The sequence below is a fragment of the Stegastes partitus genome, unplaced genomic scaffold (assembly GCF_000690725.1).
Source record: "Stegastes partitus isolate 25-593 unplaced genomic scaffold, Stegastes_partitus-1.0.2 Scaffold1669, whole genome shotgun sequence".
NCBI lineage: Eukaryota > Metazoa > Chordata > Actinopteri > Pomacentridae > Stegastes > Stegastes partitus.
This window is the reverse complement of record NW_007579400.1, coordinates 32,030-52,297: the sequence shown is the minus strand read 5'-3', so window position 1 is coordinate 52,297 and position 20,268 is coordinate 32,030. Positions and strand designations below refer to the sequence as shown.

At 40.3% G+C, this 20,268-nt stretch overlaps 3 protein-coding genes across 4 annotated transcripts in view; 1 reads left to right on the top strand and 2 right to left on the bottom strand.

The window, feature by feature from the left end:
• Positions 1 to 7,405, bottom strand: part of LOC103371916 (DNA-binding protein RFX7-like) — a 20,195-nt gene extending 12,790 nt beyond the window's left edge. Inside the window, exons 1-2 of the mRNA XM_008301403.1 lie at positions 7,184 to 7,405; positions 3,432 to 3,465 (exon numbers count right to left, since the gene is read on the bottom strand). Coding sequence (XP_008299625.1) covers positions 3,432 to 3,465; positions 7,184 to 7,386 — 237 coding nt within the window. The 5' untranslated portion in view covers positions 7,387 to 7,405. The remainder of the gene's footprint in view (positions 1 to 3,431; positions 3,466 to 7,183) is intronic.
• A 224-nt stretch (positions 7,406 to 7,629) lies between these two features.
• On the top strand, positions 7,630 to 15,337 carry tex9 (testis expressed 9). 2 transcript variants are annotated; one of them, XM_008301404.1, is made up of 13 exons: positions 7,630 to 7,668; positions 10,173 to 10,296; positions 10,890 to 11,023; positions 11,804 to 11,867; positions 11,967 to 12,043; positions 12,222 to 12,267; positions 12,368 to 12,453; positions 12,583 to 12,746; positions 13,137 to 13,228; positions 13,334 to 13,507; positions 13,673 to 13,807; positions 14,768 to 14,902; positions 14,979 to 15,337. In XM_008301404.1, exons 2-13 carry the CDS (start codon positions 10,210 to 10,212, stop codon positions 15,054 to 15,056), a joined length of 1,272 nt encoding a protein of 423 aa, XP_008299626.1. In that variant the 5' UTR covers positions 7,630 to 7,668; positions 10,173 to 10,209; the 3' UTR covers positions 15,057 to 15,337. The 2 variants fall into 2 exon arrangements, with proteins under 2 accessions (XP_008299626.1, XP_008299627.1); XM_008301405.1 differs by lacking the exon at positions 10,173 to 10,296.
• mns1 (meiosis-specific nuclear structural 1) lies at positions 15,128 to 19,839 on the bottom strand. The gene is made up of 9 exons (XM_008301406.1): positions 19,642 to 19,839; positions 18,376 to 18,503; positions 18,177 to 18,279; positions 17,592 to 17,821; positions 17,171 to 17,387; positions 16,980 to 17,087; positions 16,098 to 16,355; positions 15,660 to 15,785; positions 15,128 to 15,577 (listed from the first exon to the last, which is right to left on the bottom strand). The coding sequence occupies exons 1-9, from the start codon at positions 19,837 to 19,839 to the stop codon at positions 15,467 to 15,469; spliced, it is 1,479 nt and encodes a 492-aa protein (XP_008299628.1). The 3' UTR covers positions 15,128 to 15,466.
• Positions 19,840 to 20,268: the final 429 nt, after the last annotated feature.

The following is a 20,268-nucleotide window of genomic DNA, read 5'->3' as shown; positions in this document are numbered from 1 at the left end:
TTTGGTTTTTACAAATAAGTTACATGGAAACATTTGTGCAGTCTGACATGATTCGTTTTTCATCTGACAGCCAAACTATTGATGATCCTTCATGTTGACATAACTGGATTTTACTGCACACAGCTAAAGAGTAATTTCACAGAATTTGTTTAGAGGTGTTCTTGAGAGTTTCCGCATAGATGCAAAAAAAGATTGCATGAATTCATCTCTAGCTCCATCTTTGCTGCCCACTCTTTACCTCCGCTTGAGGCTGCATCAGCTGCTACTAGCAGAACTGGAACACACCTGAATCTCCGACAAAAACTGTTGCATTTTGGGTAATGTGGCCACCAGTTATTCTCCAGGAATGTGTAAAGCATAAAAGCATTATCTGTGGTTCTGGTTTTCAGCGGAGAACTCAATGAGACAAGCGAGTTGGGCCACCAATCTGAACAGGTTGAAGAGAATTCACAGATCAGTCTCAGTTTTAGGGAGGCAAAGAGAAAGCCGCTCTTAAAATAAAAATATATTACATTTTAGAGATAGTTGGCCAGATGACACATGAGAGAATCTAACGTCAGCTGCAAAATGCTTTGATGGTCTAACGAGACTGTAGTTTATTCCTGACTTCAGCCAAACGGCGTAGATGCAGGACGTATAAACACTTGTGTATTCGTACAGCCTGAGACACGCGAACATGTGCACACATTGGGTATAAATGGCTGCCGACAGACACACGGAGACAGACAAGACTTCTGAAGAGCAGCCAAGCCTGCAGCGTGAACTGCTGTTAACCTTTCTGTGCTGCACGGTTACAACAAAGACGCACATCCACTCGCTCACAACACATTCCTCCACTCAGACATACTCCCCCTTTACACTGACTCTTAATAATGATTAACTCCTCTGTTGTCGGAGAACCACGACTTATCCGTGAAGTTAACGGACGCTGAGCAGCATCGGTGACAGTTAAAGATGCGTAATTCTCAGGAATGCTGTCATTTTTAAAAACAGCTAAGAACAGCAGACAATCACTTTTTCTGTTTGTCGCATTGTGAGTGATTCTGCTGAAACCCGGTTGTGTATCCCTCGCTGGCCTTTACAGCGTGACTCACTTCCTGCTCTGTCGACTCGGACTGTCAGTGTCTGTATGCTACTGTGTCACCTCCACACAGTCAACTCTTTTCCCCGCATTTACTCATTTTACTTTGAAACAACCTGTTACCAGATGTCAGCAGCGGTTGTTGGTTGATTCGAAGTTGGGTTTGCTCATTTTGTGCAGCTTTATAAAGTCGACATTTCATGATGGAGTTGGTTTGTAATCTGAGGCAGTGCTTTGAATTTGTTTGTTTGTTGTTGTGACCGTGGAGATTGCATCATGTAAATCATAACTTACAATTTCACTACAGATCCTGACAATTTAATCAGCAACAACCAAATTCAAAGGAACACTTCAAATTTTTTTTTACAGAATGTGACGACAGAGCGTTGCGACCGGTGCAGCATCCATCAGATTCACGTCCACAGTGTCTCACATGTGGCTCTTTTCCACGCTCAGCTATATTTATGCAGCAGGTCTATTTCTGCCGGAGCATCTCACATCTCTGAAGCATGAAGTCCCATCTTTGTGTGTTTACTTATCATAGGTTTCAAAGGTCACATTAGATTCAGTCCTAACAAGTTATTGTAAGTCTCACAAATCCCCAGAATGTGCTGTTTCAGCGTTAAACACTGCACGGATTGTTCGTTCTGCTGCGCCTGTAATACTCTGTTTCATCACGGCTCCAAACAGGCTGTTTGAGTCTCTGTAGGTTTATTAAATCCAGCTGAGCTGCTGCTGCTCCTTCAGGAAGGAGACCACCTCTGTCTGCATTTACTCTGTTCAGTAACTGGCAGGTAGGAACCCAGAGGGGGAGGGGTCAATGGTGGGCGGAGCTTATCCTACAGTGACATCATAACAGGCTGCAACTATGGAGACAGGACTGAAAGGAGAGGATGTCCTTTTCTGGCAGATGAATTCAAGTTATAATGGTTCTCATTTCCAGATGTTTCTATTTTTCTTGTCAGAAAACAGAAATCTGACTTTTGACTGTGGCTCATAAACACTATGTTGCGTAACAAGCATTGCCAAACTGCTGATAAAATCATTATTCAGGGATCACAAAACGGTCAAACAAGACATATGAAAGTACAGAGGAGACTGGCGCGAGGCTAACATTTGAAATGAGTGAATGTTTGGAGAATGACAATTTACAAAACATTAAAAATACATAATAAATAGCAAACATTTCATTTATAACGCAACCCGGTACAATAGATAACAATAAATGCAAGTTGACACAACACTATACAGAGGAAGAATACTCACGTATTCTGTGCCAATTGTCCCTTTACTTTCCTCTTAAAAGAGCCTTTATATTAGTGTCTCTGATCTGTAAAGAAAGTGAATTCCATGCTTTTGCTCCTCTGTAAACAATAGTTCTTTTCATGGAGTTGATTTTGGGTCTGGAGACTGCCAAAGTACTTGAGGTCACTCGGCGAGTCACATAATTGTGCCAAAACCCACTGAATAAGAGTTTTTCGGTTAAAAATCTGGGCTCTCTCTTTGCTAAAACATAATAAATCTGTCACACTCAAGTCACACAGAGCCAAAAGGTATCTGTTACCATCCAAATTAACTGATCTACCAATGTCGTTAAAGCATACAAATCATGGTTGAGCTAGCTGGCCGCAGGCTACGCATCATCAGCTAAAACTTCTGCTACCTATGTATGTGCTACTGTTTTCGAAATCCGCTTTGCTTCATGAAACAACAACTTCCAGTTTGCATGCAGAAAAGTTCTGCATGCAACGATCCACCAGAACAATTCCCTCTGTCAGTATTTTGAGGGGACACCTGTGCTGCATCCTGGGCTTTTTTTTATCACCCAACAGAACTGTGATTGATTCAAAGAAATACAAACAAGCCTGAGTGTTTTGTTGTTTTTTTTTACTACAGCAGACTGATAATGAGGTTTATTTCCAGACTATTCTACAATACAGAATGGTCTGGCGATGCAAGGCTACATTTTGCTATAATCCAGCAACAACAAAAAAATAAGTCTCCTTGGCCTGGAGGGAGTTTTATAAACATTAAACCAGGATGATTTAAAAATCTATAATTTACAAACTAAAAATTGACCTTGTTGAGCCCTGAAGCTCAGTAGAGTTGTTTGGTCTCAGATGCGCCCCCTATAGGTTGATCTAAAAAGTACCTGCAGACAGATCCGCTGTCATTTTCAAAAAAATGATATCTGGATGGAAACAAACCATCAGCAAATAACGCTTTTTCAGCTCAACATGCTGGAACCACTGATATATTGACAATATTCCATCAGACAGCATTTAACTAAAAATAGAAAAAATAAAGTTGTAATTTTTTTTTAGATTGAAAACGTGCGAAGAATACTCACCAGAATGTTTTCCACTTTCGATTGAACAGATTTGCTGCAAAATAGAGACATAGTATAAATTAGTATGAAGCCGGTGTAACATGAGCGCTTGTGTCTAAAGTGTATTTATTTATAAAGCAGAGGAATGTTTGGTATGAGACGACCCTCCCTTCAGCATCTCTCAGGTCATGTATCCCACCACCAGGAACACATGTTGTCATATGTAAAAGGAGAGAGAGACGGACACTGTACAAACATTGTTTGGGATAGGAGACGTTTAACGGTTCAGAAACCACAAATCACTGAGGAAACCTGCTTCATCTGGTGTGGATTTAATCTCAAAGGAGGAATCAGATCAAAATAATCGACTTTCACCCTTTAATCATGTTTTTAGCCATTGTGTTAAATAACATTTTCAAACTCTATCCCTGAGGATTTTTGCCACATGTTTTATTTTGCTGCACATACCCATGCTGACTGTATATTCTACAATAAAAGGTGACCAGCACATAGTTGTGGTGAAAGGTGCAGATTAAATTAACATCAGACCAAACTGATGTTCCCATTTAGAATAGAATCATTTTTATTGATCCTCCATTGGGGGAAATTTACACTCCACAGCAGCATCCAACAATATAGAAAGAAAGTACAAGAAAATAACAATAATTAAGTAATAAAATAAGTTTATACACAAGATGACAAAATATATTATTTAGTGAAAAAAATATATACAATATTTACACTGAAAAAGAAACAGAGATTGTGCAAATAGCTTGTAATAGTAATAAATAACAGTTTCCAACGTGGTCAAACCAGATAAATAAATATTGTCTCCAGGGTTCATCTGTAATCCACAGACAGCTCAGGCTGTTGTTGACTGTTGTGAGACAGAAGGTAGGTCACATTTAAAGACTCTTACTTGACGACACCGGGCAGGTCGGAGTCAGGAGACGCTCTAAGCCATGACAAGAACAGTTCACTTTAATTCACTGTTACTAGGGGGTCAAGGATTTCCCGGTGCTGAAAGACCGTCATTAAGCCGCCGGTAAGGCCGATTTGGCAGGTAAACTGAACGACACCTGACGCAATTTTTTGCAAGAACTTGAACTGTAAAATGAAGAACTGATGCAAGACATCGTTCACATCGCACCACAAACGTGTGCAGGTGTAATTCAGCAGGGAAGCGCTGCCGCCACAGCGGGACGTTACTGTAAACTCATCTGAACACAGACTGATGCTGTGTTGCACATGAACCTGCTGACCCAGACTACAACCGTCTCATTCTAGCAGCGGCAGGTCACTGAGGTGCACGTCAATATTTACGCTCTAATCGTATTTAGAGTTAAAAATTTATGGAGCTGGACAAATAGTCAATATCCCAATGTGTTATCGATAAACCTGCAGCGGCACGGTGACGCGTTCCTGCTGAGGTATTTCCTGCAGACGTCTGAACTCTGAACTGTTGTGCTTTCCGGTCCTTCAGCCTTTTGACATTTTATGGCTGTTTGATATTTAAGTGATGGCACTGAAGTTCATTCATAAATTAAAGGTCGGAGCGCGGCCTTAAGCAACAGCAACCACACACAACGCTCACCAACAGCAGTCAAGGAAATTAGCTTAACCCTAACACTTGCCTCTCTCTCGACCCACAGCAGGCAGAGACCCAACAGTTCAAAATAACCGGCAGCAGAAACAAGTGCTGCATTGTAAGGAGCTCTTAATCGGACTGCAGTCGACACTTTGCACTGCTCTTTGCAATCAATTAATCACTTGGGCTTCAACGTATTCCACTTTTACATCAGTGCTTTCTCTGTTTTTAGATAAAGTTATAGGTGCCATGCTTCTTGTGCTTAATGCAAATCAAATGCTAAAACTGCTACTTGATTAAGAGTTCATATCACTATGAACTGCATACTTTTGCGCTTAATTCTGCTGCTCAAAAGACGCCTGAGTTCAAGGAGCTCTTTCAAGGAAAACCTTTCTGAAAACGATTCAGTTATATCATTACAATTCGTGGTATTTATGTTCAGTGACATTAATATTGCGGCAGTCAACATTTGCTGCGTTTGCTGCGTCAGTTCGGCCTGAATATAGACGGCCGCTACTGTAAGAATGCCTTCAGCCAATCAGCAAACACGCAAGAGACGAGGAGGCAGGTGTGAGGCGGAGGCCCGCGTTCTGCCTTCACTTCAAGTAGAAGTAAAAACCCAGCAGTGAAAATGTCCTTGAAGTAAAACTTTGTAGGAATTATGTTACAGTTGTACAATTATTTAAGTCATTATGAGATCATTATTGCTGGTGCATCAAAATGTGAGCATGCTGAAGCTGTCTAAATGACTAAATGTACCATTTGGCAGTTTTAAGTGTTGACATTTTATAAAAAAGTTCCACCACTGTCAACATTTCACCTGAAAAAATACGGCGACACTGAAACCCGAGCTACAGTTTTTTATACTTTAAGAGGAAAAGAAGATTTACACCCCTCATATACAAGAAGAGTAACTTTAAAAAAATCTGATTTATAGTTTAAATGTCAGCTCACACCTTGTTCCTCTAAGATCTGAGCTAAAATATTAATCATTATCCATTATACAGCAGTTCCATTCTAAACTGGCTGATACAGAAGCAGACTGTGTGGGACATTTATTCACACAAAACCTACTAAATCTTCACAGGCCCACACTGTCTGTCACACCTGAACACCAAACCACCTGAAGACATCGTCAGCATTCACGCCCAGCTTTAAAACATATGCATATAAATAAACATGTGCAGCTAATCACAGTGGTGGAACCCAACTAAATGCTCCAGTAGACTTACTTTCGCACATATAGTTGTTTTTTACTTGAACAGTTGCTTCTAAAAACTCTGTTTCACTGCATTTCAGAGGAAAATTTTGCACTTTTTAGTCGGTTTCATTGACCTGACAGCTGCATTTAGTTCTTAGATTTAAAAAAAAAAAAAGTAATTAATCTATAAAATATGGAACAAAAGTAATTAGCTGGTATCAAAAAGTTAAAATCAGCTCAGTTTTGACAAGATAAAACATCAAAATGCTTCTTACATGACAGTGTGTCACTAAAGAAAACATCATTATCCTCATTAGAATTGTGTCGCTTTTCATATTAATAATTTCATAATTTAATATTTGAATTAAACTTGTAGTAAAGTAGACTCACACTGTGGCTTTGCTACTTGCACTGAAGTGAGCACAGTGATGGGATGTGAGAAAGTGTATCAGGTACTTGTGTTTTACTTGAGTACTTCATTGTTATGCCACTATTTCAGTGAGCTTTTTTTTTTTTTTTACTCCACTGGCTCTATCTAGCAGTTGCAGTCACTTTGCAGGTTGTTTTTTTTTTTTCAAACTGCAGGTTACAGAATAAAATATGAGTTGTATGTATAAGTATAAAACAACTACACAAGCAGCGTACACATTCAAGCATGAATATTCAATCAAAGATGTACAACAAACACCAATGTACTACTCACGTGATGCCTGTTTTCTGCTTTAGAAGTACTTTAAAAAGTACTTTTGTGCACATTATAAGTACATGTTGCAGTACTTGATCTTCCTGCAGGACTTTTACTTGTAATAGAGTACACTGTGGCATTGCTGCTTCTGCTTAACCCCTGATCATTAGGAATAAATAGAAGGATGATGAAACTGTCCCCAAAGCTAAGGTCAAGCCAAAAAAAACTTTGTGAATTTGGTGATGAAATCCCCCTTCAGTCACTAGACCATGCACAGCATTATGGGAACATCTCCTCACCAGATGGAGTTCTTGATCCTGAGCTGCAGAGCGCCGGCCTCAGCGCCCTGCAGCCCGGGGAGCAGGCCGGGCAGGCTCCCCGCCCCGCGGTCCGGCTGCTGCTGCTGGGGGTCCTCATCGGCCATCGCGGCGGGCCTCGGGACGGGACTGGACTGGACGGGTGGGGCGGACGGCTGCAGTCGCCCGGCGGAGTTAAACGACATGGACCGGAGGACGTAGCGATGCTAACGGGACAGCAGCGCGCCCTGTTGTTGTTGTTGTTGTTGCCACCCAGTCCTCCTCCGACATCGCTCGCTCCGAGTCCGGCTGTCGGTCCTCCTAAAGCGGCCGAGCAGCGGAGCTACGTGCCGCCGTCCAACACGGCGGGATGCATGGATATAAATACAGGCGAGAGTAAACAGCAAAGCTGGCAGCTGCAAAACAACTAGCGGGTCCCTCCGGTGTGCTCTGCCCCGCACGTTATGGGATTTCTCTGCATGTGCATGGTGAGTAGTAGCTGCTGGGTACGCGCATGCGCACTCAGCCGCTCAGCATTAAAAACAAGATGTAAGCAGAAGACAGCAGTGACTGTGATTAACACTGTGGCTTTAAACATGGACATTTCTGTTTTACATGGATACTGCTGACTTTAACCCAGCGCTTATATATATATTATTGTTATTATTACTATAATTATTAGTTGTAGTAGTAGTAGCAATGATAGTAGTAGTAGAAGTAGTAGTAGTAGTAAAAAAATAAAAAAATTCCTGTTACCTCCCTACAGCCTGCTGTTGGCATCAACGCCCTGTCACACTTGATTTTGTTCTATGGCTCTTATCTAGATTGCTTTCTCCTGACTAGATCCTTGCTTGTGTTGTTCTCAGATGTGCGTCGCTTTGGATAAAAGTGTCTGCTCAATGAAACTGTAGAATTGTAGTAGTACTGGTTTTGGTGGAAAGTAACTAAGTACATTTACTCATGTACTATACTCACGTACATGTGTGAGTTACTTGTATTTTTCTTGAATATTTCCATATCTGCCACTTCTACTCCACAACAATTAAAAGGTAACTGTAATATTTTTTGTACTCCATTGCGTTCATCTGATAACTTTAATGACTTTGCAGATTTAGTTTATGAATACAAATAAATTATGATGTCATATTATAGACTTCAGATCAGATTTTATTGATCCTTGAGGGGAAATTCACAAGCTACCCAGCAGATAAACTGTATAAACTGATTAAATTACCTTTATCAGCTCCACAGCAGTGATGAACACATTAATCAATCAATAATTATAATCCAGGCTGCACAGTGGCTCAGTGGTTAGCATTGTTGCCTCTTGAGGATTAAGAAGTGTATAGATCATGGATGGATGGATAATTAGAATCCAATAATCAGCATCATTCTAAAATATGTCATTCTGCATTGTAAGTACTTTTTCTTTTAGTACTTGAAGTATTTTTAGATGCAAAAACTTTCTGTGCTTTTATGAAAGTACACATGTGGATGCATGACTTTTATTGATAGCATTGGTATTTCTACACTGTGGTATTTTGATTAAGAAAAAGACTTCTTCCATGTTTGTGTGGGAATATACATCACTAACACAATTATATCCACTGACAAAATTTGACAGTACCCCCCTCCGGAGAAATGTTTTAACTTATTAGAGGCAGTTTTGCTTTGAATACTCGTTTATATGTCATGCTATGTGTAACAAAAAGAGCAATTAAATAGTTGGAAAACAAAAACAAAAAACACACACATGAATCATCTATTCATTCTTCCTCACTGAAAACCTTTGAATCTATAAACATATAATTGCTTTTCTTTTTAAAAGCTTCACTGTTGGAGCACTATGCCTCTTTTTCAGTAATCACTCACTGAAACTTTATTTATCTACAGTGTGACAGTTGGTTATGCAAATGTGAGATGCATACAACACTAAAAACATAAATACTTAATAAAATAATCAGCTAAAAAGAGAGTCCAATCAGTCTTTTCCTCTCTGAGTTTAGCAGGGAAATATCAGAGGGTATAAAGGAGTGTTTGAATCTGTTGGTTTTAGCCGGTGGAAGTCTGGTCCTCCTCTATTCTCAGCTTACATGCTTTTTTCAAGTTTGTACAAGTTGTAACTGGACCACAACTGGCTTCCAGACAAATGGCGACTTTAGAAAACCATCTTGTACGTAAATGTGTTAAAGGCAGATTTAGGGTGAGGACAGGAGAACCAGTTTCTCAGACGAATGTGAAAACAAGCTCAGTGTCAAACTCTGCACAAATGTCAATCTGCAGCCTGCAGCCCGAGCAAAGTAACAACACAGCACATTTTTGAGTAAAGGAGGACTTTGGGGTGTGGTTGGTGGTTACACGGGGTCCCTGCATCAAAATCTAGTTATAATACTTTCATTCTTCCAACATTTTTGTGCTGTCATGAAGTGTATTCTGACCTTTTTGTGTATTTTAACCAAAACGCAGACGTTGTGTGCACTTTCATGTAAAGCAGCTTTGAGCCTACATGTATTTAAAAGTACAGAATAGATGAAAATGCCTTGTCTTGTTCTAACAATGAACTGCAGCAAGTCTTTATGGCAGGGGTGTCCAATCCTGGTCCTCAAGAGCCACAGTCCTGCATGCTTTAGATGTGTCCCTCTTCCAACACACCTGATTCAAATGATCAGCTCGTCATCAAGCTCTACAGAAGCCTGATAACGATCCTGATCATTTGAATCGGGTGTGTTGGAAGAGGGAAACATCTAAAACATGCACCAGGATTGGAGACCCCTGCTTTATGTGATTAGGTAAAATAGTTTTAGAAGAAATATGTCTTCATTAAAGCCAGAATTTCAGTCCATTACATTTCAAAATAATTAATTTGTCACCAATCGCTCCTTTTTATAACAAGATAATATCATTGGTTAATTTTAAAAGTTTTTCTGTACAACCAGCAGTGAATTAACGTTTTACGTTGTTTTTTAAATCGCCTTTCAAATGTCTTTCAAAGGCTGCCGTAGTGCGGGCGCGCTGAAGCTGCTGTTGCTATGCGACCAGAGCCGCGTCGCCTCTGTGTGAGTGTCACAATGGCTGAAAGAAGTTTTGATAAAAAGGTTCAATCCATCGTTTCGCAGGTTTGTAATGTCGTTTTTTAAATGTTTGTCTCTCAAACGTTTAACTACGAATGTTTTTGTGCTTTTAGCAAAAGTTTAAATATCGCAGCGACTTCACCAGATGTCAACTTTGTCGACAAACGTGTCCACTTCCGCAAAAAAATCTCTTTACGAAGCTAAATATTTAAGACAGCATTGTGACTATTTCTAGGAATTACATCATTTACAGTCTATGAGTCTATATGTGTTTATGCTGTGCAAACCCCTGTTTAGTTAAATTTTATTTTTTATACTGTGCAAATACAAAAAAAGGTGCAAATCTCATCCTTATTATAAATGTTTATTATAGTGCAGGTTAGCTTTACACATGCATGAGCTTTTAACATGCTCTATTATGTTACTATGTTCCACTGAGGTGTATAAACTAATATTGTGGATTATATCAAACTAATAACTAATCACAACAAATGTGACATTTCTGCCTGGCTCCAGACCTCTGAATCCGTCCACTCCATCAAATTGACAGTTTTGTCTGATATCAGGAAAGTGAAGTTCCCCCTTAGGGACTTAATGTATTAAATCTTACTGCCCTGTCATGTTTGGTTGATGTTTAGACAAAGAGACGGCCGGCCTCTACCGGTAAGGCTGAGAGGTCCAGGAGGGTTGAATCAAGACCGCAGGCAAGATCGGCTTCCGGTTCGACAAAGAAACACACAGATGACCTTTTCGCTAAGGAAGAGCAATATAAGTATGACTGTCTGTTCTGTTATCTTTGATTCATTTTGGAATATTTTGTTTATATAATCTTTAGATTTCCCCTTCTGACAAATCATAACATTGAATTGTTTTCTACTGTAAGACAAAGATTTCTCTCAGAATAAGTTGCACTGCATGAAAGCGTTTTTGTTGAACTCCATCCATCCATTATCTATACACTGCTTAACCCTCACTAGGGTCACGGGGGGCTGGAGCCCAGTCTATCACAGGGCTACACTTACAGACAGACAACCAAGCACACACATTTACACCTACAGACAATTTAGAATCACTAATTAACCTCAACATGTTTCTGGACTGTGGGAGGAAGCCGGAGAACCCGGAGAGAACCCACGCTGCAGAAAGATCCCGGGTGTCCTCACCGGGACACGAACCGGCGACCTTCTAGCTGTGAGGCAACGATGCTAACCACCTTTCAGCCCTTTGTTGAACTCCTTCAGCTTCATTCTTCTCCTTAATCAAGGCTAGAGAGAAGCTCCTGTCATGTAGACTTTCAATTAATAATCAATCATAGGTGACTTTGGTTTCACTTTTTTTATAAATGCTTTCCTTACCTTAATATCACATGTAAGAGTGTCAATACATAAAAATTTCAAAAGGGATTGTGTTCAAAAAGTTGCGCTTTAGGGCACTGAATAATAGAAAAACCCTCTCCAACAATAAAAATGTGATTTTCTTCAAATATTTGGATAAATTTTATTTTTCTTCATGATCTTACAACGTTGTTTTATTAACACTTTATTTCCACCAGACTCCTAAATGCAGAGCTGGAAGCCAAAACAGCAGAACTGGTGAGACAGGCAGAGCAGCTCATGGTAAGTTATTTACATATCATTGAAAAGTCTCAGCTGATGGGGACAGTTGGGGAAAGGGCAGTGAATCTATTTCAAAACTGGCTCTCTGTTTGATTTTAGAGAGACCAGACTGAGGTTTTGTCAAAGCCTTTATCCAACGTCCTGCTCACAGATACTGAAGATGAAGAGGATTCTAGGTAATAAATATCAAAATCTCACAAATTAAAAGTGAAAAATGCCACAGGAATGACTACACATTTTTTTGTGGTTAATTAAAAGTCTACATTTAATTTGATTAAACACTTCAGACTCTGATATATATTTCTGATGTACCGTTTATGTTTACCTGCCTTTCTCTCTGCGTCTAACTCACAGAATAACAAAGTCTAAGCACTGCAGTGCACAGCAGCCTGGTGGGAAGGTATCACTCCAAAAAAATAAATTCATTATTTTTTAAACCTGCAAACGTTTTGATAGCCTACAAACCTGTAAGTCTACATTACACTGTGTTGTTTTCCTAGATGGTGACCAAGAAAAGGACCACATCAACAACATCGCAAAATATGTCTACTGGAAAACAGGGGAAACAGCTTCACCACAAACCACCGTGAGCTTGATTTTATATAACTTCCAAATCCATTACAAACATTTTTATTCCTGGTAAAAGCAGGATGTTGGTCGTGCCTTTTGTAAACTGTATTCTCTGTTCCAAAATCTTCACATTGTTTGATTTCAGAACCTCAAAGGTGTCTCAAGTAGAGGATTTTGCAGCCGCAGAAGATTCGGTAGATTTTTTCTTGGCAAAGACGATTCAAAACATGGAGGAAAAGATGAAAGACGTCGTTATTCATGAAGATGTTGTGGATGACGTGACCAACACTGGAGCTGACGTCGGATCAGGTGATGATTTAGAATCACCAATTAACCTCAACATGTTTATGGACTTTGTGGGAGGAAGCCGGAGAACCCGGAGAGAACCCACGCTGCAGAAAGATCCCGGGTGTCCTCACCGGGACGCGAACCGGCGACCTTCTAGCTGCGAGGCAACAATGCTAACCACAGAGCCACCTTGCAGCCTGCATTAGTGTTAAAGTGGGACTTAATGGTTATTAAGAAATCCTATCAGGGACTGCTGCCAATTGAGACTCCTAATGAAATCTAAATTGAAGCTTATATATTAAGTAATTTATGTGATAAGTATGATAAGAATTTAACTTATTTCTTGGGTGCTGCTGATTGTTTCTTTTACGAGCTCATATGTCTGACAGTGTTTGTTTTATTTTTTAAAAGTCGTTTCAGATGCTCAAATGCGAGTTCTCAAGGCAAAACTACGTATTATGCAAGAGGAGCTGGATCAGATGTCGAGTGAATATTATAAGAAGGTACTGTAAAATGACACTGTGAACCAGTGGTGGCAGCAATATTAATTCTGGGTTGTTGCTTCAAACATCAAACACACATTTAACTTTAAGATTCTGTTGTTGCAGGATGATGAAAACTCTAAGCTTAGCGCAAAAATCAAGGAGCTCGAGGAGGATCGAGCCAGACTGCAGAAGACCACAAGCATCCAGCAAACGCAGATTGAGAAGCACAGAGCTTTAGCCGAGGAGTCGGCCAAAAAATGTGACGGCCTTCAGCTGCAGGTGTCTGGTTTGCACAAGGTTTGTGTCAGTGACAAGTGAAGCATGATACGAGAGCGCTTCTCAGGTCTGATGTATGAAGACTGACAACTGCTCCAAATATGTCTTATTAACAAGCTGACACCATCCTCCATCATTCATGGGAGCTGTTCATGCCTGATTACTTCCTGTCTGTGCTCTGTGTAGGAAATAGAAAATCTGAATAGATCCCACAAACAAGCAGCAGCTGTTCACAGCACCGTGGAGGTTCGCCTGAACAGAGCTCTGGAGGAGGTGGAGAGGCTGAAGACTCAACTAAACAAGATGGAACAGACAAACAAGGTGAGCCCCGCACAGCGCTTCTTAACAGAAACAAGAGACCATAAGTTTCCTCTTAACATGGGTCTTATTCTGCTGTTGAGGTTATCTGTTGAGTACATTTAAATAACACAGACATCAGTGAAACATGTAATGATTTAAAACCAGAGGAACCTTTAGTTCCCTCCACAGAGGTTTGAGTCAGGCCGCCCAAAAAAAACCCAGAAATACAGCAATTCAATTTTGAAACAGTTTTGTTAACAGAGGTTTCATGTACTCAAGCATAATAGGCATTTTTTGTTTATTAAATTATCAGACAAACAGGAAGTGCATAGAGTTTTGTCAAATAAGGCAACACAGACTCTCTGCCTCTACTGTTCATGGTGAGATCATGTTTACTGGTGAGAGTAGCCAACGTCTGAAGGTCCAGTCAGGAAAAACCGAAAAAAGAACACATTCATAACAATCACAGAACTAAATCTGTAATTGAATATTAACTATCCATTCAACTTGAGGAGGCACGGCAGCAACATGTGGTGTAACAACATTCCTTTAATACATTTGTAAGGGAGTAATTATAAGTGTATGAGTGTGATGTAAGAGTAAAAGACTGTGTTGAAGTAAGAAGATAATGCATCCGTTTATAAGATAAAAAGACATCGAGAACAGCTTAGTAACTTCCCACAATAATAAACTTTACAGCGCCGCACAGACCACTGACCTGAACACCAAAGCTGAAGCATGAAGGTTTCTTATGTATAGCAAGTGTGCAGTAAAAATATCTGCACAGTGTGAAATACGTTAACTTAAGATGGTGGTGGAGAAAAAGTTTTAGTAGCCCTTCTTTAAAAAAAAAAACAAAAAACAACATGAACCACCCTCTTAAATGGAAATAAACTGGTTTATAACTGAGATTCACACACGTTGCACAAACAAGTTCTACTTTACTTCCACTGATTTCACTTTTCAATTCTATTGAATAAGGACAAGATAAGTGAGGACCATCAGAGTAAAGAAAACCTACTGGCCGAAAACAAAATGCTGAAAAAACAGAAAGCTGAACTCATTGTGGGGTTCAAGAAACAGCTCAAGCTGATCGACATTCTCAAGAGACAGAAGGTAAGGATCTCTACATTCCCTCATCAGACCGCGCTGATAGTTTTTAATGAAATTAACCACGTCTTTTTGTGCACAGATGCATTTTGAAGCTGCCAAGCTGCTGTCCTTTACAGAAGATGAGTTTATGACGGCTCTGGATTGGGGAAAGTCTTAAACACAAAGCCAACACTTTTATTTTTATGAAGCAAAGAGTGTTGATTAAAGTTGCCTACCTTGTTTTTTAAAAAGATCTCTATGTGTGTGAAGTAAAGAACTTTAGTTTGCAGTCCCTACGAATGTAAGTTGACATTTCAAAAGCCTACAGTTTGAATTCACATAAAATTTAGATGAAGATGTTTGTCTAATAAACACGATCGGATTCTTTCAGCTGGACTTTTTGGAGTTGTTTTAATTAAGATCCTGTCAGCACCGTTCTAATAAAGAGATATCTAAAATTGTTTTATTGTCACTGAATGTAAAACTACTTCTGTTAATGAAAAATGTAGAACTTATTGATCATTAAAACTTATAATACATTCACTGTAACCTTAATCTGCCCTCTAGTGGCACACTGGAAGAAAAAGTTTAACTGTCACCATCCCAGCCGTCTTCAGAGAAGATGTCCGCCTGACGTGACTCAAAGTGTTTTCTGAAGTCTTCATCAAAGTGCTGCAGGTCGTCTTGATGGAGCAGGCCCTGAAAACAGACACACTGATGGTCACACGTTTGTTTGAAGATGTGAAGCCCTGTAAAATTCTTTCCACACACTGTCGCACACCTTAGGGAAGTATCCGAGGAGTTTTGTTGCGTGACGTTTCAGGAGTCCCTGCCGCTCTTCTTCAATGATCTTTCTGCGCAGCGCCTCCCTCTCCTGCTCAAGCGCTCTTTCTTTAGCCTCCAGTTCCTTGAAGAGGGTTATCAGAATGTTATGAACAGAGCAGGGGATTCAAAACTGACAGAAGGTTGTGTTTCGCTTACTCTTGCTAAACCCATAACTTTCTGTGGTAAAGTAGGTATTCACTCTAACGACTAGAAACATTCTTTTCATGATGGGATATTTTCATATTCATCCTTAAGTCTTTGCAAGTGTTAAAACTTGGCTGCTGCCACCTGTTGCTTTCCAACATACAGTGCAGGTAGAACCCTGCTGACCGTAGAACTACAGCAGCACCACCTTTTTCCTGATGTAAATATGCAAACAGAGCGTGGTTCGTACCATGTCGGCCTCGCGCTGCCGCCTTCTGTCCTCTATCATTTTCTCCACCTCGCGCTGGTGTTCGAGCCGCTTCATGCGTCGTTTCTGGGCGTTCATCTGCTCAATGCGATCGTCCTCGGCAAACTTAGCCATCATGGTTTTCCTGAAGGCCTCCTCTTCTTCTTTCTCCGCCTGCCTCTGCATCTCTCTGAAAGCCATCTGCTCCTGGCAGGTCCGCTGCATCATCAGCCTCTGTCTGATTTTCTTCTCCATCTCTTCCTGTTAGATACAAGTTGGAAGAATTATTAAGAGAATTAAGATGCACTTAAATCCACTCCGGAGAGCTGCAGTGTTACCTAACTGGGATGTTCACACTTGAACTGCTTTGTTTAATGGGAGTGTCACAGGAAGTGTTAGAAGTTTGCAGGAGACAGCATGCGTCACTTAAAAATGATGAAAGTGGTACATTTACAACTTTGTGTCTATTGTACGATAATTCTACAACAACAAGCTGATTAATCAGTAATAATTAAGTCAAACATCGCAGCTATGGCTCTTTAAATGTAGGAGTTTTATTGTTTTCTCAATCTTGGAATGAAAAATCTTTTGGATTTGGACAGTTGTTTCAGTGAAATCATTTTTGGCTATTTTTTTTTTTTACCGATTTCCTTGCATCTCATAGATCAAACAAATTATTAAAAGATTTGACTTTACTGAAAGGAGAGCCCCTTTAGATGCAGCATCTCATTTTCAAGGGGGGGCTAATGCTGATGGTGATAGATTTATTGATATGTTAAATAATGATTCCTTGCAGTTCTAATCTTCATTATGAAAAAGATTATCTGTCTTTTTGTTATTAGTGTAGAATCAGTAAAGTAAGACAGTAAAAATACTGATCCTTACGATTTCTCTCTGCCTGTTGGCCTCTTCTTGCTCTTCTAAATAGAGTTCCTCGCGGACCTGCTCCATCTCTTCACGCTGCTGCCTCTCCGCTTCCATCTTGTCACACAGCTACAGAACAGAGAACTTCATTAACTTGTGTCACTGACAAAATAGATAAGTCAATGAGCATTCAGTGAAAAAGTTGTCTCAACCATTTTATGCAGATGCTCCTTTGCTTCTTCTCTCTCTCGGATCTTAGCCATTCTGGTCTCTTCCATGTGCTGCCGCTGCTCCGCGAACTCCATGATGCGCCTGTTCTCGGCCTCCATCTTTTCTTTCTCCAAGCGTCTCCACTCGGCCTGCTGCCTCTTGAACTCTTCAATGTGCTGCTGAGTGGCTCTGACCTTCTCCAGTTTCAACTGTCTCTCCCTTTCAGGAAAACAATACATTTTCAATCAGCCCAATATATTGTGCTATCTTCATGTTTTCTCTAGATGGACACTCTACTTCAAATGCATACTCACATTGAAATAGCTCCGACACTCACCTGTTCACTGACACATTAAGCAATACAATGTGCTTCTCTGCGTTGTGCATTAATAGCAAAGAGTGTAAGAATTAGTAATGACTCACATCTGATCCTCCTCATAAATCTTCCTGACAATCTCATCCACCATGAGCTTCTCTTTGAGGAACTCCTCGTATGCCTCTTGTCTCTGGCGCTCTCTGTCCATGAGCTGCTGCTCCAGCTGTCTCTGATACTGCACCACTTCCTCGTGGCGCTTCTCCTCCAGCTTCTGCTGCTCAACGGCGACTCGCTCACGTTCGCTCGTCATCTTGCGAGCATAGTCTGCCTCCTCCCGCTAGTGTCACAAAAAAGACATGCACAGTGTACAGGTTATAGGCTCTACTGTGGAAATACAGTTTTTTCTATTTGAGAATGTCTCTTAAAATGTGGTTAAAAGCAGCTCCTGGAGCCTTTTAACCATATGTAAAGAAAATGTGTTACTTTCTCTACCACTACTTTGTCATTAGGAGCAAGAGGTACTTTTTTTTTTTTTTTTACTTCTAAGTGGAATGTAATCCATTATTCCTTTCAGTATTTTCAACATTTAAAGAAACTTGCTCATATCCTGTGGTTGCTATCATGCATTAGAACACCAGGTTCAGGTAATGGAGAACATTATGGACTGACTGAACCACAAAGGCAGCGCTCACCATCGTCTCAAACCTCATAGCTTCTTTCTCAGCAATCTGTGCAGCTCGCTCCTTGTTCAAATACGCATACTTCAGCTTTAACTCCAATTCCCGAAGCTCAGTGCTGAAAAGTACAGAAGGTTAAAGCCTTTCAAAAACCTACACAAGCAGAAGAAAAAGATTAATCAAGTGTTGCATTACACTGAGCAAGTGTCTGTACCTGTTCTCTCGGATATGCTGCCTCATTTTCTCATCTTTTTGCTTCTCGTAGTTGATGCGGGCCAGCTCTTTGGCCATTCTCTCCTCTTGTTCAAGTTGCCTTTCCCTGTTAATTCTCTCCTCCTCTGCCTGAAAGTCACATTTAATTCTGATTATTTACACCCAAAGTCAGGTAAGATGCAGTTACTACCTTGACAATACAACATAATGTTATAGAAAACAATGTCTCTATCGCCTGTTGGCTTCTACCAGTTTTGTTGATGAAGATATATATGCGACAGAAATCAATAAACTATTAAAAATATACAAACGGCTACCACATTTGTTGTTTTGTTTGTTTGTCTTAGCATAAATGGAAACACTAACTATCATAGCACCTGTAAATGTTGCACATCTGTAGTACATTTGTGAATTTATCTTAAAAAAAAGGCTGCAGCTAACAGTTGCTCTTATTGTTGATTCATCTGTTGGTCAGTTTTCTCGATTTTTTTGATTAGTTGTCAGAAAATTGTGAAAAATGTCAGTGTTTCCTATAACCCAAGATTTCATCCTTAAATGTGTTGTTTTGGCAACAACACTAACATATTCAGATTACTGACATAAAGGAGTAAACAAACCAGGAAAAAATTGAATTGAAGAAGGTGGAATTAGAGAATTTTTACCGTTTTTTTCTTTCAACATCAATCAAATGAATTTTTCGATAATCAAAATAGTCGACAAATAATCGGTTCATCATTGCAGCTCTACAAATAAGCGACGGGACGTCTATTTAACTATTACATTTCCTCATAAGCAATACTTTTGTTGTTTTGTGTACTGTTTAAACCCACTAACTGGGTCATCACACTAGAATATTTAAATAAACCTACTTCCTATTTCCTTTGTTTTAAATGTATTCAATCATATTGTAAATAATTTGGGTATGTGTAAGGCATACAGAGTTTTGCACAAATGTATGCATGTGTTATTTTGTATTCACTCAGATTTTATTTTCCATGTTTTATGAGTCTTGTCTACAGAATTTGAATTGTGAGCTACAGTTAAAACCGTGCTTTTGTGTGTTTGTTTTACAATAATGGACATAAAGCTGCTGTTTGAACTTCAAAATGTTCACCAGGGAAGAAGAAAGTCACGACCATGTGTCCTCTGTTCTGAACCAAGAAGTGAGACAAGGGAGGACAGTACAGACTGAACTTTGCTGCTGGACCTTATTTAAACAAGGCATACTTGAGAGTGAGGGCTGATTAACCGTCTGACAGACACAGACCTGTAGCAGAGCGCTCTCCATTTGCTTCTCCTTGAGCTCCTGCTGCACCTGTCGCAGGTGTCTCCTGGTCTCGAAGCTCTCCTGGTCTCTCAGACCGGCCTGCAGCTGCCTCTCTCGGTCCACACGCCGGGCCTCCTCCTGCCTGTACTGCTCCTGGTTCTGGCGCTGAGACAGTAACTTCTGCTGCCGGTTGTACATCCAGTGACGACTCTGTGTCAGAGGAACAGACGCAGGAACAAACACCGAATAAAAGCTGCTGGGCTGAGCAGCGCGCTGACGGAGCTAGCGGTTAGCAGCAGCGAAGCTAACTCTAACTTGTGTTTGGCGACCAGTACTCACCATGTTTCTGCTTGTTTTCGTCGCACCCCGCTTTTTGGAAACTTTTTAAAACTCTCTTATTCGTAAGAAAAAAATTGTATTGACGGATTTAAATGAGTTTCGACCTATCAGTAGTTGTTTTACTGAGTTGCTAATTATCGGTAGTTGACCTGAAGAGTCGCTCGGTTTCCTCGGTGATCAGCGTTTCGTTGTCCTGGGAACGAGGTCGGCTCAGCCAATAAAAATGAGCCTGGACAGTGACGTCAGGCCTGGGAAACTCAAAACATGCCACAGTTCACCTGTTGCATA

What these genes read in the sequence shown, in the direction of transcription:
- tex9 (XM_008301404.1), top strand. Translation starts at nt 10,210, where the DNA reads ATGCGACCAGAGCCGCGTCGCCTCTGTGTGAGTGTCACAATGGCTGAA. An exon ending in CACAGCAGCCTGGTGGGAAG is followed by an intron (nt 12,268 to 12,367) that starts GTATCACTCCAA and finishes TTGTTTTCCTAG; the next exon opens with ATGGTGACCAAGAAAAGGAC. An exon ending in ACATTCTCAAGAGACAGAAG is followed by an intron (nt 14,903 to 14,978) that starts GTAAGGATCTCT and finishes TTTTGTGCACAG; the next exon opens with ATGCATTTTGAAGCTGCCAA.
- mns1 (XM_008301406.1), bottom strand. Translation starts at nt 19,839, where the DNA reads ATGTACAACCGGCAGCAGAAGTTACTGTCTCAGCGCCAGAACCAGGAG. An exon ending in TGGAGAGCGCTCTGCTACAG is followed by an intron (nt 18,504 to 19,641) that starts GTCTGTGTCTGT and finishes TGTGACTTTCAG; the next exon opens with GCAGAGGAGGAGAGAATTAA. An exon ending in CTATGAGGTTTGAGACGATG is followed by an intron (nt 17,822 to 18,176) that starts GTGAGCGCTGCC and finishes TTGTGACACTAG; the next exon opens with CGGGAGGAGGCAGACTATGC.